Source organism: Carcharhinus amblyrhynchos, chromosome 8, assembly GCF_965287045.1.
Source record: "Carcharhinus amblyrhynchos chromosome 8, sCarAmb.v2.hapA, whole genome shotgun sequence".
Taxonomy (NCBI): domain Eukaryota; kingdom Metazoa; phylum Chordata; class Chondrichthyes; order Carcharhiniformes; family Carcharhinidae; genus Carcharhinus; species Carcharhinus amblyrhynchos.
The window spans coordinates 65,882,949-65,908,568 of NC_137331.1; the positions used below are offsets into that span (position 1 = coordinate 65,882,949).

The window sequence follows — 25,620 nt, forward strand, 5'->3', positions numbered from 1 at the left end:
GGCCTGTTTGTGCTGTGGTGTTCTATGTTCTATGAATGCTGACTTTGCTAGCAATCCACAAAAGAATAAAACAAATTTTGGGAGGTCACAAGTACGGGCCTCCTGTGAGCCGGTGGGATGTTTGGCCTCTTCAGCAATGCTATGAGGACATTCGTAAAGTATTTCCACTGTCCTCCTGGGAGTCTCCTACTGCCTGAGTTCTCCTGAGTTTACAGTAGAACAGTTTGGGTGTCAGGTGTCAGGCATACGAACAACATATCCCAGCCACAAGAGCTGGTTGTGAGTGATTAGCATCTTAATGGTGGGCATGTTAGATTGGTAATGGACACTGCTATTGAACCACCTTTCTTTCCACTGCATTTGGTGAGCCTTGCAAAAGTACAGCTGATGGTACTTCTCCAGTGCTTGTGAGGTCTGCAGTAGGTTGTCCAAGTCCCCAGAGCATATGGGAACATGGTAATCACTGCTGCCTAGTAAGCTAGGTTTGAGATTTAGTCTTCAAATCCTTTTCCTCTCAATCAGCCAGAGATTGAGCTGGCACACTGGCGGTGATAATATATTTTGTCATTCTTGTCTTCCTTTGGTGAAAGGAGGTTCCGAAGATACAGAAAATGGTCCACATTTTCCAGAATATCAATAGTGATCTTAATTAATGGGAGAGGAGTTTTGCTGTGGGACCTGGTAGGAAGAGGGCAGCACAGTTCTTCCGTAGTCAGCAGCACCACCAGGGAAGCAGTGGCTGCTGTTGCTACCGCACTAACAAGAGGCCTCAGTTCAAGGAGGGACCTTCACACAGGTGAGTGCTGGAAGTCACAGGGTGCGGGTCATTCAAGGAGGGCTGTCAGTAGCTGTTAGTAGAACCGCCCTCCCAACTGTCCGTTTCCCATTACTGTGTCCCTCGATCAGGTACTGAGTGCCCTTGAGTGGTGGACATCCCCAGAGTCCAAAAGCAACTTGGCAGAATTAGCTAGTTGTGCTCCATGCATGGCAAGCCTCATGCCAGTCACTGGGTCAATGCCAGTGGTGATAGGATGAGTCCCTGGGAATCCTGTCCAAAGTGCTTTGTGAGGTTGAAAAGGGCACAATAACTACATGGAATTTCAAGGCCAGTGGTTTCAGCTGAACTGTATGGGTGGGTATGATGGTGTTTCTAGTGAATCAGAGGACCAAACTAATATGAACATGCAAAAATAGCAAGCAGCAAAAAAAAACTAGTCCATTCAGTCAGTCTCACTCAGCTGTGAGCCTTACCACACCTTTAATCCATGTTATAGACACCCAGTCAAACCAGCTAGGGGAAGAAAAAGTCCTCCACAACCTTCTGGGTTGATTGAAACTAGTCCAGGAGATTACATGGGCTATGATTTGCCTTTTAGGATACTCATCTCTCCTATGAGGTGATCTCCACCCAAAGTGCTTTGTTGTAAACAACCGAAACACATTGCAATGTTCCTTTTACATCATCTGCCTGGCTTTTCTTTCAAAAGCGACCACATAAAAGCTTCTGAAATGACCAATAGACAGGATTAAATCTCAAAACTGCTCTCATTCTTAATGACCATCAAGCATGAGTTTGATGTCTTTTGAAACAGACATCACTGTTATTTCAGAAACAGCTACACCTTGATCTGCTATCATCATACATGTTCCAGCTTCATTTCTCATTCAAACCAAATTCCTGTAGTTTGTGATTTATGATTTTAAAATGACTCACTATTGAATTTAAACCGCTTTCATTTGCAGTTTTTCAGGCAAAAGTATTTGTCCCTAACATCAATATTTATAAACCCTTAGGACTGAGGAAACAATTATCTGCAATCACACAGTGGATGCAACTAGAGATCTAGGTCAGAAATCTGAAGTGACCCCAACTGCATTGGTTTGATTGAGTTGGATCAAAACCAAGCATTTGCTTTCAAAGCTGAGCACTGCCACTTGAAGATGAAATGTGCTGGTACTGTGCTATTTTTAGCCGCTCAGCTTCTTTCTAACGATTACATCACCACTAGCTGCACACTGCAGTCACAATACAGAAACAGCACAAAGAGCAATCGACACTAGCCATATTTCCCAGTTGCCAAACTGATGGGGACGGTGATGGGGCTTAGATTTCCCCCGTGCATTACTGCAACACATAAAGACCATGATTGTAGCTTATTGTGGTAAAGAAAATCTCCCCTCACCAGGTTACAAGTGCATAATTTTGGAGCCATCAGCTAAGAATATTGTTATGCCAAATAAATTGCAACATCTTGTTACATTTTCACTTTTGCAGTGCTGGTGCTCTCCAGAGGAGAGACTGATCGTATACAGACAGCAAGGGTAAGAGCGGGAGAGAGAGGGAACACAGCCATTGAGAACTTTCGGTGCAGTCTCATTCAACCAGATGAAAGGATTGTAAAAAGTCCAAAGTAATTTTGGTGCTTTTGGCATGGAGAATAACTGCTGCACAAAATTGAAAATACCTTGAATCACCTTCCCCAGCCATAAGTGAATTGTTTCTGCTCGTTACATTGTACTTCAAGTGTGAAGAACAGATATTTACTTTGACATGAAATGGATACTCTGTCATATGTGATTGGGACTTTGTAAAGAAGGCAACATTTCTGGAAAAGGTGATTGACCTGTAAGGGCAGCTTTTATCATTTTCACTGCCCACCCAATAAACTTGAGAGGAAAATTAAAAGCCTTCCATTGATACACTTCAGAACTTGCAACATGTCATCCACACCAGCCTGTGGAAGGCTAGACCAGAATTAACGATTGAAGCAGAGGTTATGGCAGGAACTTTCCTTGGAGTTGACCCCATTCTGATCCCATACTTCAACGGGAATGTAATGGAAACTTCTAAACATTAACTAGGATCTCACCAGACCGGCTGGGGAGTGGGAACAACTCTGAAGAAATTCCAGGCATATGTCAACATTTAAGGATAGGTTAGACATAGGGAAAGGAAATAAAGAGATATTGGAGCAGAGTGAGCAAGTGGGCTTACCATACTGCTAAACATCATCAAGAACTGATTGGATCAAATGGGCTGTTTCTGTGCTGTAATTGCAACATAATTTTCTGCACCACAATCATGGTAAAACCTGAAGTTTTAATCACTAGTCTTCTGTAAATGGATCATTCCTTACCTTGGAGTGCCTCTAATCGATGGCTCTGAATTACGATGCACAGCTGCAGCACAAGCTGCGGAGCACTTTCCAAAAAGGTCGCCAGCAGATGTAACATACTTACATCTGCATACTCATACACCATCTTCCAGTAAAAACGCCAGCGATCGAGCTCCCCACTCCGACGGCTTCGGATGCCAAGGTATATAGTACGCAAATACCTTAAGAGAAGAGAGTTAAAAACCATTATGGCACAAATTAGACAATCTAATATTCAACGTCATAAGTGTGTGTGTGTATGCGCGCAGGAGTAGTGGGCGGTGGAAGGAGGATGGTGCTGAACTTTAAAAGAATGTGGCTGATTAAAGCTGTGTGGGAAAGATGCAAAAGAGCTGGAAAAGGTTCAACTTTGTTTTTTGCTTTTTCAAATATTTTATAGTGTATAAAAGTTATTGGTCAAAAATCCTGAGGGCACAGCCTCAGGATAAAGGTGGGGGGGGCGATTTAGAACGGAGTTGAGGAGGAACTTCTTCACTCAAAGGGTGGTGAATCTCTGGAATTCTCTGCCCGTTGAAGTGGTGGAGGCTACCTCGCTAAATATTTTTAAGACACGGGTTGATAGGTTTTTGATAGGCAATGGGATTAAGGGTTATGGGGAGAGGGCGGGAATGTGGAACTGAGCCACGACAGATCAGCCATGATCTTATTGAATGGCGGGGCAGGCTCGAAGGGCTAGATGGCCTACTCCTGCTCCTATTTCTTATGTTCTTATGTTCTTAAATCAGGGGTAGCCAAAATACCTACAGGAATTGGAGTGCAGCACTGTGGCAGCATGGTGGCACAGTGGTTAGCACTGCTGTCTTACAGTGCTAGGGATCTGGGTTCAATTCCAGCCTCGGGTGACTGTCTAAGTGGAGTTTGCACATTCTCCTTGTGTATGTGTGGGTTTCCTCCCAAATCCAAAAATCTGCAAGTTATGTGGAATTGCCCCTCAGTGTCAGCGGGATTAGCAGAATAAATACATGGTGTTACAGATATAGGGCCTGGCTGTTGTCAGTGCAGGCCCGATGGGCAATTGGCCTCCTCTGCACTGTAGTGATTCAAACTATTCCAACCTTTGTGATACCTGGCAAAGGGGACAGGGTGCTGCATGAGATGGAATGGAAAATGGTTTCCCTGTTTGCGCTCCATTCTCCCCACATGACATAGGCACTGTCTTTGGTTGGTAATTAAAAATAAATAAAGAACACACCAGTGGTTGAATGAGTGTGAAACAGTTTTCAAGAAACAGGTCCAGAATCTCTTCCTTGAGTTCATCAATTTCACACTAGAGAGTAGAAAGAATAAAGGTGGCCTCATGTTGGAGAGTAGGCACAACTACACAAAACTAGGCTCACTGTGAGATCCTTAGTATCAAACAGCCTGCTCACTATCCAGGCACACACATGAGAAATGGGGACATGAGGATTAGGGTTAAGTATGGTGCTGTAGGACCGTAAATGAATAGTTCAGTAATTGTAATCTAGCTACTATTAAAGCAGTTGCAGCATTCAAAAACTTAATCATTCTGCAAAATGTCTAGAAATGTTTCAATTACAGTCAGGTACTATATAAATATATGTGTTTCTTTTCTGTATATAACACAGCTTTCACTAGAAAAGGAATAAGGGAGATAATCAAAAATTAAATAATAAAAGTAGCTAACTGTGTGTAATTAGCTTAAAGAGAGCCATGGACAGCAGCAAGTTGTCCCACTGTGACACATTTTGTTAGATCTTTAATGCGTTACATCACTAGTAATTGCGCATTTAACACCTAAGAAACCACTTCTGTATCAGATTAATAGCTTTCTTCAAACTATAGTTTCAGAATAGTGGCCTGGTCCAAGAAAAACAAACTACAGAAAACAGACATAAGGACTCTGGACATACTCTCTTTCATCTTCTTCCATCGGGAAAAAGATATAAAAATCTGAGGACACATCCCAACTGACTCCAGAACAGCTTCTTCCCTATTGCCGTTAGACTTTTGAATGGATCTACCTCACATTAAGTTGATCTTTCTCTACACCCTAGCTATGACTGTAACACTACATTCTGCACCTTCTCCTTTCCTTCTCTATATATGGTATGCTTTATCTGTATAGCACACAAGAAACAATACTTTTCACTGTATGTTAATACATGCGACAATAGTAAATCAAATCAACTTTGCCTCATGCATCTCTAGGTGTGGGAAGACTTCCTTGTCTAAAAAAACATAGTGAGGATGACAGTCGTGGTCTGATTCAAATGCTGATCAATGTAAAAAGTCTAACAAGTGTTTAAAATGATTTTTTACTGGTTTTCTGACAATTACTCCTCTCTTCCAAGTCATCGTAGCAATCTGAACAGAGGATAATAGCAGGCACATGGTGCATTGCAGGTATGTCTACTTTTAATGTGTTGTTTTGGAGAAATATAGTGCTAATCCCTGAATCTTAGATTTGTGTCCCCAGTTGTGCAAAGCTGTGTGGCACATAAGCTAATGTATAAAATTCATGCCTGTGTGATATGGGCATTCTCAACCCAGATTGGTGTTCGCAATTATAATTCACACTCATCTTCACAATTCAGTTTTTAATGATAGAATGTAAGTTTAGTAGGGGATACTGTTTTAAATAGCGAGACAAAGAAAGCCATTAAAATTCTCTAGTTTTTATTACCAGCAGGATCTTCTGGTCCTGTTGGTGGCCCATCCCGGCCTGTGGATTTCCCAGTGGGGTGCAATCAATGGGAAATCCCATTGAGATTGGCAGGACCACAGGATCCTGCCACCAACGAACAGTGCATTTCCCCCTGCTGCAAGAAACACACTGCAGGGTGGCCAGAGAATTCTCCCCATTGTGTTTAATTCCATAGACACTGACACCACTCTCTCTGGCAACTGACTGAAGCTGAAGCAGATTATATACAACCTTGATGCCATATTTGACCCTGAGATGAACTCCAAGCACATTGCCAAACCATTCTTGACATCACTTCCACAACCTGCTACTGAGACAATAAAACACCACCTGCAAGTCCCACACACTACACTGATATGGGACTATATCACGATTCCTTCATTGTCGCTGGATCAAAATTCTGAAATGTTCTCCCTAACGGCACTGTGGGAGTACCTACATGACATGTCTGCAATAGTTCAGGAAGGCAGCTCATCACCACCCCCTTCTCAAGGGCAATTAGGGATCGGCAACAAATACTAGCCCAGCTAACAATACCCGCATCGCATGAAAGAATAAATAAAACATCCTCGCCCATGCCATTGTAACCTATAGCCTTGACTATTCCAACACATAGCTGGCCAGCCTCCTACTTTATATTTGCCATAAACTGAAGTTCATCTTCTCTCTCTGTTGGAACAAATGTATTAACTGGTCCAGGAGTCAACTTTACTAGAAATCTACTTGTGAACCAAGTTTTCATCATTATTGCAACATCCTCTACATCCGACCGCATTCACAAAACCAATTTATCCAAATTGCTTGCAACATTTAATAATTCTTGTCTTAAAGACAGAAAAAGAACACTTAATTATATTTTTTATTGGACTGTAATTTATCTTATTTCTGATATCTGTGTATATGTGATACCATATTTTTGTTTTTTTTTCTTGAATTTACAAATTTGCTCTAACTCAGGAAAACCTCGTTTGATTGGCTTCTTATTGCTAACTGCATAAATAGTTAAATATATTCTGATTTGGAAAAGGCATATATCCTTGTGAAAAAGAAAGTTAAAGTTTTGTGATGACCGACCTATGTGGTTGAATAGAGGGGAGCCAGTTTGCTCCTTCTCACCTGGTGATAACATACTTCTGAATGGGAATGATTTCACACTGACAGTAATCCTGAGATTACATAGTTTTGCTGTATTTGTAGCACCAAAACCAGCCATTTTAACCCAGCAGGTTCATGCCAGTGTTAATGGTCTCCACATGCCTCCACCCATCTTTCTTTATTGAGCTCCAACATATCTTCCCACCACCCCCCTTTCCTTCATATAACCGTTGAGCCTGTTTTTTCACAAGGTGCAGCCCAATGTCCATCCCTTCTATTTTATGCAGCTTCATGTGGCTGTTAAGAAGGCAGCGGCTGCTGCTGCTGGTGTTGCTGTCCTTTTTCATAGTGGTTGCTGAGCAGGAGGAAGTTATTCTTCTCAAAGTCCAACTAGCATCAGAATATGTAAATCCAATGGCACAGAGATGTGTCTCAGGCTGTAAAGTCAGATTATCCTCTGATGTATCCAAAGTACTTGCAATAAGTTGCACAAAGTTATTGTCCTCAACAAAATCAGTGAACTTAGGCTGTAAGAACTGCTCATGTCAGCACAAGCCTTTCATTGCGACTGACCACTGATTTATCAGTTTCACACTTTATATTGTTCATATCGGGTCAGTTTCATTCTATGATGAGTTCCAGTTGTGTACTCGCTTTCTCCATCCCCGGTGAGTTACAGACACTGTGTGCAGTTAGGAAAGAGAAGGCCCATGTCTGAGAAGGCTCTTGATCACATTTTTAAATACTTCAATTTGTTTTCCACCTGACACATACAGGTCTTGATTGGAATCACGAGCCACATTGGGCAAAATTGGAAGAGGGTAGAATCTTATTGAAATCCAGATCTGACGTCCTTTTTGGGAACATTTTCACCCTGCATGCTTCGATACCTGCTTCCACTGTGCTATGAAAACTTGCCCCCTCTGCACAGCCAGGGATTAATCTGATTCTGTGACTTGTACCCTGTTGCAACTTGCAGTCAAACTAAATGCTTGTGTTTTTCTAATAAGAGAATTGTGATTTCACAGCACCAGATATTAATTTAAATCTTTATTCACCATGTACAGAGTTTATTTCCACCAAGACTCACCATAATTATGTTATACTTAAAATAATTAAAATTGTGTTCCTTGCTTTAGTGGGGAAATATACAAAGCTATTGAGCTTGTTGACTAAATGTTGAATTTGATTTCTTGCTCCTGATTTCTGTCCAATTGGGCGGGGACGTGATCAGATTGTGTGATGAAGTGTTGCACAGTTGAATAATTTTTCAACATTTCATTCTGAGGCTTGTGCATAAAGAACAGCTGCTTTCAAAATGCACTAGACTACGCCAGCATCTATGGATATATTCACCTCAGTCTGACTCAGGGAAGGGAGAAACAATAGGGAATAAAGTTGGACTAAGAAAATAAATAATGTTTTGATGCCTTAGAAAGTAGGTTTCTTCAATTTGGCACAGAATTTTCAAAGGAACTCAAAAAAATGCCATTTGTTTCGCAACAAGTCACAAACCAACTGACTGCCCTTCAATATCTAATACAATGACATTCAAGTTTAGAACCAAAGTTTTTCATGGAGCATTCCAAGCACAGCATGGAAAATATGCTTAAAGAAGCTGACTCTGGCACTGTATTTTTGCAGCCGAAGATGCTGCCTTATCCAGTAATCCATTTATTACTGGAACTTGTATCCTGTCAAAAAGTGGCAACTACATTAGATTATCTTTCCTCTGTGTCACAATCCATAGCTGCTGTGCCTGTGATAAAATGATTGGACTCCAACACATTGCGTCAGACACTTGTAAGCTTGTCATTCAATACCCCAAGGCTACACCTCTGCAGCCTAATCACAGCAAAGTCATCACCGCCCTGGCTTAACACATTTCCTATTTATTTTCAAAACTAATTTTTAACCAAAACAAAAGACATGCCAAAACTTTTCATCTTGCCCTCATCAGTACACTTTACATGGAGTATTGCTGAGGGAATGCACCAGTTGACGGTGCCACACTGTGAGTCCAACTGAAAATCTTAAATTGGGTGTCAGTATAAATCTTAGCACACTGTGATTATTTCGCCAATGTTATCCAAACATGGGTTCAAATCTAATTTCGGACATTGCATTTTGAGTTTTGTCAGCAAAGGCTGGTTATATGTGGCCTGTACGCTGCTCATTATGAACAGTGGCTGGGGCATCCTGTTTGGTATGATCCACCAGTCTTTTTGACACACAGTCTACTTAGCTAGCATCACGATGGCAATGAAATTAGAGATCAAATTACTTACTTGTGTAATAGGCAGAACATCTTTTTGGTTTGATGGCAGCACCCTGTTCGGGTGAACACCATTCATGTTGCTACTGCACAGTAGCAATGTGAAACAACTAGCTTCACTTATTGCCCAAACTCTTGAGAAACAAGACCAAACAGAACTTGCAAGTCAATAGCAATGCTGTGTCCCTGTGCTTATTTGACATTGCTAGCATATTCACCCATGTTCCACTTAAGAAAACCATAAATATTTGCACTGCTGCACCATATCATGGCAACCTAGATCTGCCATTTCTGTGAAAATGAGTATTCATCGAACGTACGAGCTCAGTAACTTGCGCAGTTGAGTTCAGTTTTAATGACGCCATGCCCAAATTGATGCTCTTGCCGTAAAATCCCCTCTAGGTCCAACTCTCACAGACATCTTTGTTGCGTTCCATGAGAAATGTGTTTTCAATGGAATGACACTTAACCTCCTATCCCCTGCATATTTCTGATATGTGGATGATACACTTGCTACACTTAAATCTGCAACTCAATGTAATTACTTACCTGTCTTAATGGGCTCAATTCTGTGCTCAAATTCACATTTGAAACAGAACAGGTAAATTAACTCCCTTTCCTTGATATACTAGTTGAGAAATCTGTTAGAGGGTTCTCTGCCACAGTCTACTGCTAGCCTACCTTCACTAGTCATAGAATCATAGAATCTTACAGTGCAGAAGGAGGCCATTTGGCCCATTGAATCTGCACCAACCACAATCCCGCCCAGGCCCTATCCCCATAAACCCAAGCATTTACCTTAGGGGGCAATTTAGTATGAGCAATCCACTTGACCCGCACATCTTTGGAGTGTGAGGGGAAAGCCATGCATACACAGGGATAATGTGCAAACTCTGCACAGACAGTGAACCAAGCTGTGAATCGAACTGGGGTCCTTGGCACTGTGAGGCAGCAGTGCTAACCACTGAGGCAGTGTGCTGCCCCATGGTCAAAAAACCCTTCAGCATTTTTACACTTCCACACGCTATGAGGTTAGCCTTATCAGCAACATTGTATATCAAGCTTGAGCCATTTGCTCAACATGGGAAATTGATGCCAAAGTAATGTATCAAGGTGATCTAATGACTGCCCTGATTAAATCATTTTGTGCCATATATCTCACAGACTGTTAAATGTAAAGCCATTGCTTTTGGCGCTAGAAAGTGCCCAGTTTACCTCAGATTACTGTGGAAGGGTAAGGTGTTTGAAAAATTTGAGCAACATGTGAAGTTAGACATTTCAGGCAATTACTATGCAGTAACAACATGAATGGTCTTCACTACTGACAGAGTGCTGCTGTCGAACAGAAAAGATATTTTGTCCATCACACAAATGAGTAGTGAATAATAAACAAAATTTTCTTTCCTGCCCGCTGTGGGAATTGCAGCAGGTGAGACAGGAACCATTTGATGAATCATTTTGTTGAGCTAAGGCAGGAAATTCTGGCACTGGAACCCAGTCCTGCCATTGCATCTGAATTTCATAAGAACATAATAAGAACATAAGAAATAGGAGCAGGAGTAGGCCATCTGGCCCTTCGAGCCTGCCCCGCCATTCAATAAGATCATGGCTGATCTGTCGTGGCTCAGTTCCACTTTCCGGCCCTCTCCCCATAACCCTTAATCCCCTCTCTTATCAAAAACCCATCAACCCGCTTCTTGAAAATATTTAGCGAGGCAGCCTCCACCACTTCAACGGGTAGAGAGTTCCAGAGATTCACCACCCTTTGAGTGAAGAAGTTCCTCCTCAACTCCGTTCTAAAACGCCCCCCCTTTATCTTGAGGCTATGCCCCCTAGTCCTAGTGTCTTTTTTGAGCGGGAAGAGTCTCTCCACCTCTATCCTATCCATCCCATTCATCATCTTATACGTCTCAATGAGATCTCCCCTCATTCTTCTAAACTCCAACGAGTACAAGCCTAGTTTATTCAGCCTCTCCTCATAGCTCAACCCCCTCAACTCCGGTATCAACCTAGTAAACCTCCTCTGCACTCCCTCCAAGGCCAAAATATCTTTGCGCAGGTACGGTGCCCAAAACTGCACACAGTACTCCAGCTGCGGCCTCACCAATGCCCTATACAGCTGCAGCAAGACCTCCCTACTTTTATATTCAATCCCCTTCGCTATGAAGGCCAGCATCCCATTTGCCTTCCTGACCACCTGCTGCACCTGCAGGCTGGGTTTTTGCGACTCATGCACAAGGACCCCGAGGTCATTGTGGGTTTGATGCGAGTGTGTGGGTCATATGTCACAAGGAGTGGCAGATCGCATCAAACAGTATATGCCAGCTGTTATTTGCAAAGGACAAGTTGCAGGTGGTATCCAACCAGCCCGTGCTTACAAAATCCAGAACACGGAGGGGATCCCAGGAGTGGCAGAGTGTTCAGGATTTGGCAAAATCCCGCAAGTCACGGATCTCACTGGCAAGATCATGACTTCTGATTTTCACTGCCCCTTTCCATGATGTAATCAGGTTCATATCCGTAATGGGCATGAACCTGATTTAAATATATTTTAATGTATTTACATTTCATTAATCTCCAGCCTTGCTGTACATTGACCCCATTTTATGTATTCAAAGCATGCCGAAGTGGCGTCACATCAGCGTGGTTTACAACAGGTTCACCCAGACATGGACCTGTCTTGGGGATCCCATTTGGGGTGTAAAGGTGAGAATAACCCCTGGGGGAGAGGGACATTGCCAGAAAGGCCTGGGATGTCGCAGTGCCAGGAGTGGAGCCCAGTGGGAGCCTCATGGTAGTGGTGGTGGTGGTGGTGGTGGTGGTGGTGGTGGGGGGACGGTGGCGCAGGGAAGGGGGGCGTGGAAAGATTCACTTATTTGTGGTGGTGGAGGGAGCAAACGTGGGACTGGAGATGGCTGTTTGGGGGATGGGTGGGTTTTGGCATTGGCTGTGTGGGTGGGGAATTGGGGAAAGGGATCTGATATCCGGGGGAAGGGACGGTTTTGGCATTGACTGTGTGGGTGGGGAATTAGGGGGAAGTGGCCTGACATTCAAGGGGAAAGAGGGTTCTGGCACTGACTGTATGGGTAGGGGTTTTGAGGGAGGAGTACAAAGTTCAGGAGAAGGGGACTGCTGGCATGGACTGGATGGGTTGGGTGTTTGGGGGGAAGGGGTCTGATGTTCAAAGGAAGGGGGGACAGTGTCAACACTGATATATGGGTTTGGGGAAGGAGTCTGATGTTTGGGTTGAAGGGCGGGGGGGTTCCAGCACTGACTGCTGGGCATGGTGGGAGAAATGCCTGCTTCGAGGTGTTAGGGTGAAGGCTGGCTCCGATAAGAATCAGGGGAAGTGGTGAGGTGGAGCCCATGAGACTGCCACCCCCCCCCCACCTCCTCCCTACTCCTCCCTTCCCTGCTGCAGACTGTCCAACATCAGATGTGATTCTGTGTTTGGATAACATTTGCTAAATAATCCTGAATGTGCTAACAATTACACTGAAACCAATTTAAGATTTCTGTTGTGTTTGCATTGTGGTATATTTGTGCATACTGAAAACTACATATATTAATACACAGGCCCTGTTCTTTGCAAACAGAAAGGAAATGTATACATTGCACCTATTTTAGCTAAACATAATCAGTGATTGTCGTTCGCTGATTCATTCTCCAGGACAATGCCTTTACTAATCAGGGTCAAGCTAGTCATTCAAATTTCGAACAATGCTTTGCAATTATCTGTCGGCCATCATCAACTGGTACATTCTTCATAGCAATGCCTGTACCAGAGTCCACTTGTCAACCATAGCAATGCCTGTACCAGAGTCCACTTGTCAACCATAGCAATGCCTGTACCAGAGTCCACTTGTCAACCATAGCAATGCCTATACCGAGTTCACTTGCCAATCTGTTTTTACTTTTCATACAGTATAAATTGTTCTTTTCCCTTTATACTAGTACCATTGCAAAGTGATACACATGGGCGGCACAGTAGTTAGCACTGCTGCCTCACAACACCAGGGTCTCAGGTTCAGTTCTGGCCTCAGGTCATCACTGTCTGTGTGGAGTTTGCACATTCTCCCTTTGTCTGCATAGGTTTCCTCTGGGCGCTCCAGTTTCCTCCCATAGTCCAAAGATGTGCAGGTTAGGTTGACTGGCCATGTTAAATTGACCCTAGTGTCAGGGGAATTAGCAGGTAAATGCATGGGGTTGTGGGAATGTGGTCTTGATGGGATTGTGGTTGGTACTGACTTATTGGGCCAAATGGTCTCCTTCTGCACTGTAGGGATTCTATGATTCTATGAGTGCAAGATAAAAAGCTTCAACATGTCTCTTTTTCAGCAGTACTTCGGTTCTGTACTAACAAACAACTATTAGTGAGTTATACATAAAGAGGCAGTTTTCCAATTTTATAATGCCTTACTCTATGAGAAAGCATAATACATTATTTTTAATTGTTAGGCTTGTGTCTATATTTCTCATAGCTGCTGCAAGTGGAGGGATTTGTTCGTTAGAAAAATACTTCCTAAAGGTTAAACATTGAAAAAGCTGCTTCTGGTGAAAGTTTGCTATATGACAAATGTCTTTCCTGAACAATCTACCATTAAGGGTGAAAAGCACCAATTCCCTTAGGGTTCAGTAACTATGAAGTTGTACTGTTATTACGTACGTTTATCTCTGTAGGGTGATTGTATAATCGCACACTGGCAGAGAGAAGTTGCACTCATATGGAGGTTAGGTTGAGGAACTAGGAATACAATGCTATAACTAACTATCTGACATGCATTTTTGATAAGAGTTGTACCAGCTCAAAGTGGGGAATTAGTCCTTGAAACCGCTCCACAACAATGATTCAACCTGTCAATTGGCAATTTAAAGTTTAAAACAATTGGCTGATTGATGTCTACAATCTGGGAGAACCCAGGAACTGTTTCCAGATTATGACTGTCAAATCTACAGATATAGAAAACCTTTTGAACTGAAAAAGAAGTGTCAGTTAATCCTACCTATATCACTTTCATTCTTTCTAACCATCAGATAGTACATTGTATTACATTGAATTACATAGGATATAGACACAGCAACAGGCCATTTGGCCCAATAAGTTCATGTTGCTGTATGTGCTCCAGTTGTGTCTCCTTCCATCTTTTCCCATCCAAATATTCCATTGTAACCATCTATTTCCTTCTGCTTCATGGTCTTGTCTAGTTTTAAATGCATCTATACTATTTGCTTCAATCATTCCCTGTGGCAATGAGTTCCACATTCTTACATCTTTGGGTAAAGACACACCTTCAGAGTTTATTGCATTTTTTGGTGACCATCCTGTATTGATCAGTTCTATTGTTATGTTCTTTCCAACAAGAGGAAACATTTGGCTGAATTTTACACTGAGGATGGATCCTCACTGCCACTTAATGGATGTCAGGCCTTTAATGGCTTAAGGTTGACACACTGCCCCCATTGGAGAGGAATTCCTGTTCAAAGAGCTGCTGGTCAATCAAACAACGGGTAGCTCTCTTGTTCCACAGGCAGTCCCTGAAGATAAGCACATGGAATTCCAGGTATATGTGTGGTTTCAGTGAGGCCAGGCTAATAGGCCCCAGTTAGAGGAGTGAAGGGCTGAGTTCAATGGGACAGTGGGGTTGGGAAGTAGAAATACCTTGTCATTATTTGCCACCCTGTCACAAATAGAATGCCAGCAATAGTGGAGAAAACTCTTAGATTACTATTAATTGGTCCCTGGGTAAGTGGGCCACCCAATACCTCTCCCATTTTGGGTAACATATCAACAAGGGTGGGGACAGATGGGTAGGCGATGGGCATGATGCCACTAATACAGTGCCATATGGGTGGCACAGTGGCATGGTGGCACAGTGGTGGCACAGTGCCAGGAACCTGGGTTTGACTCCCAGCTTGGGTCACTATATTTGCAGGGTCTGCACATTCTCCCTGGGGGTAAAATAAGTTTAACGTTTATTTATTAGTGTCACAAGTAGGTTTACATTAACAATGCAATGAAGTTAATGTGAAAATCTCCTAATCACCAGGGAGAATTTAGCATGGCCAATGCACCTAGACAGCATGTCTTTTGGACAGTTGGAGGAAACCAGAGTACCCGGAGGAAACATGAAGAGAACGTGAAAACTCCACACAGACAGTGACCCAAGCCAGCAGTTGAACGCAGGTCATTGGTGCTGTGAGGCAGCAGTGCTAGCCACTGTTCCACAGTGCGGTTCTGGCTGCCTTCTCTGTATCCACTCTATCAACATCTTTTATTGTTTTAGCTACCTCTATTCGGTTACCTCTTGGCTTTCTTATTTCAATATAGATCTCAACCTAAGCTGTCAATCCTTTCCTGATATGTACATCCATGCATTTCTGGTACCATTGCTTTGAATCTTCTCTGCATCCTCTCCAGTACTCTCCAGTATGGCAGCCAGAACGACATGCACTACTCAAAGTGAGTTCTAACCAAGTTCAAAACAGATTTGGCAAAATTTTCTTATTTTTCAGTTCTATCCCTCTGGAAATAAAACCAAATGCGTGGCTTGCTTTTATTTTGCCTTGCTAACCCATCATGCCACTTTTAGGGAGTGGGAGGTAGCAGATGTAGGCAGAAAGGAAAAGAGAGTCTGGATGTTGGGCACATCTCACTTCCTGGGTCAGAATCATCAGAGATTTGAATCATTTTGGACAGGATTTATTGTTGTACCGTGATATTTCACAGATGCATTGCAGCATTTCTCACATTCTAAAATAACCATATTGCTCAAAGGACATATTTCCCATTATGCTGGATCCTATCTCAGAACAGAGCCTACTTAATTAATATTTGTGCAGCTATTATCAAGCATGATGTGCCCATTTATCAATGGGAATATGAACGACAGCTGCTTTTACTGTCAGTGAAACAGTTTAAATGATCCAGTTTATGTGACTCCTCTCAATCATTAAGCAGCTAAGATTATTCTTTAAAAATGAAGAATGAAACCACAGCAAAAGCAGCAAGTGATGCATAACTCTCCATATATGGGAAGACATGACTTTCGGTCTACCAAGCTGGAGTCTATTGTCATGATCCAGCAGGTAGTAAGTGCCATGCGAACTAAATCCCAAAAGTGATCATAATTTTTTTTATTTCTATTTTACTACAAGAAAATACTTAGACTGAAGTGAGGAGCCACAAATTCTAGTAACACCTCTGGAGATTTTAAATATTAAAATTAAAACATTTACTAACAAAAGAAAAGAAACCTTGAATGCACAAGATTACATCGACAGAGTTAAAATTAGTTTTACAGAACATGTTCCAAAAAAATTCTTACTTGCAACAGTTTTTATAGATATTTAATCTATACAATTCCAGTAATATTAAAACAAGGCATAACCCAATTTTGCCATAGAGGACATATACCCCAGGGACTCTCTCTCTCTCTCATTTGGCTATGGGAAGTCAAGTCTCTAAACCAAAACCTTGCTTTCAGGGATGGCTGGAGACGGTTCACTTTACTTCTTCACAGTTCTGTCTCACCACAGAGCATTCTCTTCAGGAGGCATTACATGGCCACATCTAACACAGCTTTCAACCTCTCTCTTTAAATATATTTTTCTCTTTCACTCAGACCACAGCTTAACTAAATTAGTCATACCGACACACAGTCACGTACCCCACAATCTTGCTTTACAGAATATCACAGTAGACGCCAGAAATATTAAAAAGTAACATTTTCTTTACACTATGAAAAGACAACTTGCAGTCCTCTTCCCAGATAGCTTTCTTATGTATGTCTGTAATTACAGTGGAAGATGCTGAACTCTCATTTCACATTTAGTACTCACAAGACACCTCTTATCTTTGGTTAAAAATATTTTAATTGATGAGAGGTAGAAGAGTGCATTCTGTTATGTTATGGGGCAACTATGTAATTAATTGAAATTTAAACAATATAATGACAAATTTGTTATTCTACAGCTGGTAAGATGTATTTTTCTCTTTGGGCTATATTAGTTAGCTGGACATCTAATCATTGTTCTATTGCCACTCCATTTTTCTGGGTTATTGGATATGCATGATAGGCTCGTGGAGCTAAGGGACACCCTACTAATAGTTAGCTGCGTGTTGCTAATAGGTGTTGCAACAGACCAATAGTCCAGCATCAAGTGAGCTGATGGTGAGATAATGAGACAGAAGAACCCTGAAAAGAAATAAAGTCTTAGCCTTGGGAGCATCTACCTTATTTCCCTGACTTTGTGGCTGCTATTCTGCACTTACTGCCGCCCTTCACATGACTATCCTGGGAAATAATCCTGGACCCTCATCCATTCAACACCAGCATGTATATGTAGTGGGTGGGACATGGAGACCTGTGGCAGTCCCAGTGGAGGAAGAAGGAAATCATGGTTAAATAGCAGTAGACCTTAATGCCAGAGCTTGCCTCAATCCCAACCCAGTTTGGGTGGATTTGCAAAAGAAGATCCAGACCATCATTTTCCAGTCCAGATTCTTGTTTTCGCACTAATTCCAGAATCTGAAAACCTTAAGTATTAGGCATCAAGTATATTATAAAAGCCCTCACAAAGCCCATCACACCATACAGAAAATGATGATAGAAAATATTCATTCTACAACAGCTTGTGGAAAATTGATATCAGCTTATTAGCTCTCCACAATGGCTTTCATTAACTCAGATGTTCAGGGTCAGATTTTCCCTAAGATTTGATGCAGATAAAAAATCTGCAGAATACGCATTATATGTTGCATTAGTTATTGCATCATTCACTGCATGATAGAAGGACAGACGTTTAGGACACTATTTGATAATCATTGGAGAAATAATCACCTAAGTTTTGTAAAGAAAGTGCCATTGTTAATATGCAAATCACAGAAACCTGTAGTGAGAAAGAGAAATCCTGTTGCTGGCCAATTTACATCAGTGCGCCAATGGCTTCACTAAAATAACATTACATGTTGAATCTCCCTGTGGTTGCTGCACTTTCAAGTTAATTAGCCACTAAATTAACCACAGAAGGTGAAGTCTAGTAATTAATAGTATAAGTATACTTTTAACAAAATGATAATTGTTAATAACTGCCAAACTACTTCTTGCCCAGATATTGAACATGGTCAAAAAGCTTGCTGTTGATTCTTTTCTAAGTCAGATACAGAAAGGGAAAGAAAGATCAAGTTAAAAGAGAAAGAAAGAAGTCAGAAAGGATAACTGCAACACTTTAGATGCATCTAAAATTTGAAACAATTCACACCCTGAAGAAATGAAACCCGTGCTTATTTTTACAGGATGTGAGCATCATTGGCAAGGCCACCATTTGCTCTCCCCCTTTCTCCATTGCTTAGTGTTCAGATTATGCAATCTTCCACAATAATTCTTTTGATATGTCTTTCTTTCTCCTCAACCAAGGAGTCCCCCATTGTGGTTGAAGAGGCCCGCAACTGTATTCAGCTTTATTTCACAAAGTTCTGTTCTCACCCCTTCTCTTCTCTCCCAGGACAGCAATGGAATTCCCCTTGTCTTCATCTTCCACCCTACCTTCCATCCTCCTCTTTCAACAGATCATCCTCCGCCATTTCTGCCTCAGCCAACATGGTGCTGTCACCAAACCTTTTCCTCTCTTCTCCTTCCATCATTTCAAAGGAACTGTTCTCTGTACCATACTTTGGTCCACTCCTCAATCACTACTAAAACCTCCATTTCCTACACCCTTTCCATATAAGTGCTGGGGACCAATGCTCGCCAATTTACCACCTCACTTCTCACCACCCAAGGCTCTAAATGATTTACTTGTATTTTTTAAAATTAATGTGTTGTAATTGCTTAGCATGATTGGTTTCCACTAAATGGGGGAAATCAGACACAAGCTAGGTAACAGCTTTATGCATCAGTTTTGTTCAGTCCACCTGGCTCCCACTTTGACCTTTCTGCACATACCCTGCTAAAGTGCCCAATGAAGCTCAAAACAAACTTGAAGAGCAGCGTCTTATTTTTCAGCTGGGTACTTCTGACCTCAACATTGAGTTCAGTAATTCTGGATCATAATTGCTGCATTCATTTTGTTTTCTTTTGCTTTGCTGTATTTTTAAGTTTTGTTTCTCCTTTATTTTCTTCACTTTGTTTTCCAATCGCGTCTAATCAGGATCCTATCATTCATATCTCCTCTAGTTACATCTTTTGTTTCTTTGCTTAGCTCATTGTCACTCCTTTTTAGCTGGTGTCATGAAAATTTTTGATATTTAAACCTTCTGGCCCTCCAGCCTGGGTTAAACTTTCCCTGTTGTTCTTCCTCCCTCTTTCACATTATCTCTGCTTTACGTTCTGCTACCAGATCTGTGAGTATTTCCAGCATATTCTTTTTTTTTTGGATAGCCAACATCTGCAGTATTTTACGTATATAATGGGTAATGATGGTAAGACACCACTTAGCAAACATGACAATCAAATTGTTAAAGTCATTCCTTATGATTACTTGGAATTAATTAGAAAAACTCAGACTCATAGCAGCTGATATAATGTAAAACAAGGCACCTTGTAGCTCAAATGTTGATGTGTTTTGTGATGGGTGCTCTGAGGAACAGAATAAAATTAAGGACTGCATTATTAGAGGATCTTCTCCATTATGAGATTATTTTCTGATGTAAGAGTCAATTCTGGACCCATATCAGTACTTGCACAGCACTTTCTTATTCTCCACTCTTTTACCAAATTCTTTCAGCCCATGGGCTTAACTTCTTGGCCACAATCCTCAACATTCAAATAATATTTAAGCTTTTATTGCGTACCCCATAATTGTCGCATACCACCAAGATAGTGGTAATGTGATCATGGCACACAGGATAGAGCTATCACATCCAAAGGCCAATTGACCAGAGTGGGTATTCGGTGTCTAATATTCCAGAGGGTCTAGTAAATGGAGGGAATTTGAGAACTGTGTTATTAATAAGATACAATAGACTCTGACATAATTGACAGCTTGTAAATGCATTGGCTTAGATATTAAGCAAAGTAGTTCTGGAATAACTTCAATTTAGCAAGCCTATTTAGGGAGTGTTATTCCAATCCTGCTTAATTGTGCTAGATCATCACAGAAAGATGATGTTACTTCTAAAGAGGTAACATGGCAATTGTTGATGTATTGGACTTAAATACTATGTTCAAACACCCTGAAGTAAAGATTGCTTTAAGGAGAAATAAAAACTCGAGAAATGCATACTTAAGCTCTCATTCCAAGGTGGCCCAAAGAATATGAAACTAATTGTTTTTAGTGATGCTTCATGTGCTAATCATCTTGAGGGAAATTGCAGCTAAATTAATAATATTTCTTATTGGTGAAAATTAGAAATGTGGTCCTTTGGCTTGGGAAATTAAGAAAATAAAAAGGGGTGTTGAAAGTGTTGAAACACTGGCTCTTTAGAGGCAATAGATATGGGATTCTATTTGTCAAATGTTTTCAGTGAGATTCTATTCAAGAGAAGATAATGGATGGAACTTTCCAGTCCTTCCGTCAGTGGGACCATAAGGCACTGAAGGCACCCTGCCCCCGTGGCCGGTTCTCCAATGGCGGGACAGGCAGATGAGCCATGCAAAACACTGTAAACGTCCCACCAGCTGTCTCTACTGCCAGAAAATATACCATGGGGGGTTGGGGCTGGAAAATCCTGTCCAATATATCCATTGAATGCTACGTATTCCTTGTGCGATAACATACACTGTACATTATGTGTGACTGAGCAAATTTTATGGATTGACTTTGCTGCCTTCAAACAAATGCTGGAAAGAATGGAAATCTCTAACATTAAATGGGTGGATGTAAGTCATTCACTGTCTGATTGTTTTACAAAAAGCAATGCAAGTATAAAGAAATTGTTAGGTGTCTCAAAGGAGAAGTGTCTCACAATGTAGTGCTTTGTACAGAATAAGAGGGTTTTTGATTTAATGTTTATTGCAATCTTGGATGTACATATTAACTCACTATATCATTTATAAAGACAGGAATCTGTTAATTGTATATTAACTTTGTTTAATTACATGCTGCCGATAGGCTCATACTTGAGTGTCCTATAAATTGACACAGACTAAAACTAAGTAAGAACATAAATAGGAGCAGGCATAAACCATAGGCTCCTCAAACCTGCTTTTCCATTCAGCAGAATCATGGTTGATACGATTGTGGCTTCAACACCACTTTTCTGCTAGCCCCCCCATAACCCTTGATTCTTGCAGGTCAAAAGTCTGTCTAACTGAGTTTTGAATACACTCACTACTCCCTGGGGTAGAGAATTTCAAAGATTAATGATCATCTGAAAGAAGCGTTTTCTCCTCCTCTCCATCTTAATTGTAAGACCCTTTTCTAGAGAGAACGTACATGGGCAAGGGAAATGCTTGCTCATTCTTATCCACTAGTCTCTCTCAACAAACGGATCAATACAACTGAGCACCACTTGAAGGTGGCACTAAATGTAACAAATGCTCAATGTATGTTTTGGGTGGAGGCCTTAACTGCATCATCATGAGTGGTTCAGTAGCAGCATTACTGACTGAGCTAGCCAAGTCCTGAAGAATCTATGTGCAAGACTGGACCTGCGTCAGGTGGTGTGGTGAGAGACCACACTTGAGTGGAAAACCTTTTTGAACTTGCCCTCACCCATCAAATGTTACGCATGCATCTGTCCATACCAGTATTGATTCAGGTGACAACTGCCAGAATTATACTCCATCATAATCTGTAGCCTTATAATTTAGCATATTCCTCATTCTACCTGGAAGCCAACCCTGGTTCAATGAGAAATGTAGAAGATAATGTCAGGGACAGCACCTAATATGAGGCTCCAACCCAGTGAAGTTACAGAACTAAAAGCAATAGTCCTGAACATTGAAAGCAACAAACTATAAATGATCTCACATGCTTTAGATCAAAGCTTGACAGTCCTACCTCATCCAGTCATAAATTGCAATGGGCAATTTAATAACTAACAGGCAGTGAAGGAGGCTGCACAAATATTTTCACCCTCAGTGATGAGGAAGACCAACACATTAGTGCAAAAGACAAGTAGCCAGAAGTGCTGAGTGGCTGATCCATTTCAGGTTCCTCGTGAGGCCTCCACAATCACAGAGACCAATCTTTAACCAATTTGATTCATTTCACATGATATCAAGAAACACCTGAAGGAACTGATAGAGCAAAGGCTTTAGGCCCTGACAGTATCCCAATTGTAGTACATGTGTTCCAGAACTAGCCGTACTTCTTGCCAAGTTGTTCCAGTATAGCAAGAACACTGGCATCTAACCAACAGTGTGGAAAATAGCCTGGTTATTTCCTGTCCACAAAGAAAACACCAAATCCAACCAATTACCACTGTATCAGTCTACCTTCAATCATCAGTGAAATGATGGTTCACTGGCACCAAATGGGTCTCACACACCTATACAACAGTTACTCAACAGTACTCAGTTTGAATTCTTATCACTCAACTCCTGACCCCATCACAACCTTGGTTCAAAACATGGACAAAAGAGCTGAACCCAGAGATGAAGTCAGAGTGACTACTTTTGATATGAAAGCAGCGTTTGACTGAGCATGGCATCAAGGAGCCGTAGCAAAACTGAAATCAATGGGAAGCAGGGCAAACTCTCAACTGCCCAGATTCATATCTAGCACATTGGAAGGTGGTTGCGGATGGTGGAAACCAATCATCGCAGCCCAGGTAATTGCTGCAGGAATTCCTCAGGGCAGTCTTATAGGCCCACTATCTTCAGCTGCTTTATCAATGACCTTCCTTCCATTATAAGGCCTGATATGGCAGACTGCATTCAGTTCTGGGCACTATAGTTGATGAATGATGTAATGGCATTGGAGAAAGTACACAGGAGGTTCACAAGAATGATTCCAGGGATAAGATCTGTAGCTCTGAGGATAGATTGGAGAGGCTGGGACTGTTCTTTAGAGAAAAGAAGGCTGAGAGGAAACTTCACAGAGATATTTAAAATCCGGAGGGGTTTAAACAAGGTAAATAGTGAGAAACAGTTCCCTCTCAATAGTGTGTCAAGAATTAGAGGGCATAGATTCAAAATAATGGGTAAAAGACATGGAAGTGATATGAGGAAAACATTTTTCACCCAGATGTTCGTTGAAGTTTGAAATGAACTTCCTGAGAGGGTGTTGGAGGCAGGTTCAACTGAGCTATTTAAAAGGAAATAGGATTAGTATCAGAAAATAAATAATGTGTAAGGTTACTGGGAAAAGACAGGGGAGTGGGATTAGGTAGAATGCTCCTTCAGTGTGCCTGTGCAGACCTGAAGGACCAAATGGCTTGCTTTTGCACTCTTGAAGATCCTGGGATTGGTCAGAAGTTGTTGGCTTGTGATGGCAAAGCATTTGGTTCCATTTAAAACTCCTCAAGAAATGAATAGCCTGTACCTGCATGAAGCAAGTCCCAGACAATATTCAGGCTTGGGATGATAAGTGGCAAGTAACAGCCATGTCACACAGTGCTAATTCCTCTACCATCTACATCCTGAGGAGGAGGGGGAGGAGTTGCTATTGGGTGACTATTTAACAGGACCAGGTATATAAATACTGCAGATACACAAATAGGTCAGAGACTAGGAATTCTTCTTCTCAGCTGTCTTGTCTCAAGAGTCGATAGAAGTGCGCCAATGGGTCGTTGATTGGTTCGACAGTGCCTGGCTCTCACTTTGTGGTGCCGTGCCTTGTCTTGTTAGCTGCTGTATCTCTTCTCTTTGCCTCTTTTCACTTCCACCATCACTGCTGCCCACCAGCTCTGGCAATTTTTTCTCACATTTATAGTCCTAAGCGCAGGTCTTCGTGCCATGTTTGCAGAAGTCTTTGAAGTGAAGGAACAGGCTGGCATCAGTGGTGAACCCACTGCATCATATGTCAATGGGCATCCTGCCATCCTTCATATAACTTATATGTCCAAGCCATCTCAAGCACTATTGGCTCAGTATGGCATACATGCTAGGGATGTTGGTACCTTGAGGACTTCCGTGTTGGACATGTGGTCCTGCACCTGATGGCAAGGATTCATCAGAGGCAGTGAAGATGAAATGTCTTGAGGCATCGTTCTTGGTTGACCTACATTATCCAAGCCTCACTGCTGTAGAGCCAAATAGTGAGGATGCAGGCTTGAAACACTCATTTCTTTGTATTCCGTGAGAGTGCGGGATTTTCCCACACCCTCTTGGTCACTCTGCACACAATAGCAGACACCTTTACAATGCACCTGTTGAGTTCTGTGTCGAGAGACAAGTTGCTGGCAGTAGTTCAGCCCAAGTATTTGAACTCTCGGATCACTTCCAGACTGTGGTCACCGATGATAACGGATGGAGAATTTCTAACATTCTGTTGCATGATATTTGTTTTCTTGGGCAGCATGGTGGCACAGTACTTAGCACTGCTGCCTCACAATGCCAGGGAGCCAGGTTTGATTCCTGGTTTAGGTCACTGTCTGTGTGGGGTTTGCACATTCTCCCAGTGTCTGCGTCAGTGAACCAGAACACCCTCCGGGTGCTCTGGTTTCTTCCCACAGTCCAAAGATGTGTGGGTTAGGTGGATTGGCCATGTTAAATTGCCCCTTGGTGTCAGGGGGATTAGCTAGGGTAAAAATATGGAGTTATGAGGATGGGGCCTTGGTGGGATTGTGGTTGGTGCAGACTCGATGGGCTGAATGGCCTCCTTCTGCACTCTAAAATACTATGATTCTATATACTTGAGACTGATGGTTAGGCAGAATATGATACCAGCAGCCAAAAGACTGTCAATGAATCTCTTCTGTGTGGGATGTTAGTGCGGTATTGTCAGTATAGAGGAGTTCCCTGATTAGGTCTTTCCATTCTTGGGCACAGTTGAACAGGCTGCCATCTTAACCTTGGTGGTTATTTTCCAAACGTCGCTGGATTCCGGGGAAGTGCCGGATGATTGGAAAACGGCTAATGTTACGCTGTTGTTTAAGAAGGGTGCCAGGCAAAAGGCGGGGAATTATAGGCCGGTTAGTTTAACGTCTGTGGTAGGTAAAATGTTAGAATCTGTCATTAAGGAGGAAATTGCGAGGCATCTTGAAGGGAATTGCTTGATAGAGCAGACGCAGCACGGTTTCATTAAAGGGAAGTCGTGTCTGACAAATTTACTGGAGTTCTATGAGGATGTGTCTAGGGCGGTGGATAGAGGAGAGCCGGTGGATGTGGTCTTTCTAGATTTTCAGAAGGCGTTTGACAAGGTACCTCACAAGAGGTTATTGCAGAAGGTAAGGGGGCATGGAGTTGGGGGTAGGGTGTTAGCTTGGATAGAGGATTGGTTGTCAAATAGGAGGCAGAGAGTGGGGGTCAACGGGTGCTATTCGGATTGGCGGATGGTGACTAGTGGAGTGCCCCAGGGGTCGG

The 25,620-nt window shown here is 42.1% G+C and overlaps 1 protein-coding gene across 7 annotated transcripts in view; it reads right to left on the reverse strand.

Annotated features, from left to right (window-relative positions):
• The window catches only part of xkr4 (XK related 4), a 251,394-nt gene that overhangs the window by 65,736 nt on the left and 160,038 nt on the right, over positions 1–25,620 (reverse strand). For 6 of the 7 annotated variants that reach the window (XM_080194224.1, XM_080194225.1, XM_080194220.1 and 3 more), the window contains one exon: positions 3,138–3,337. In XM_080194224.1, the coding sequence (XP_080050350.1) occupies positions 3,138–3,337 (200 nt within the window). Of the gene's footprint in view, positions 1–2,585; positions 2,637–3,137; positions 3,338–25,620 lie in introns of all 7 variants that reach the window. The other variant, XM_080194219.1, reaches the window with a different exon arrangement.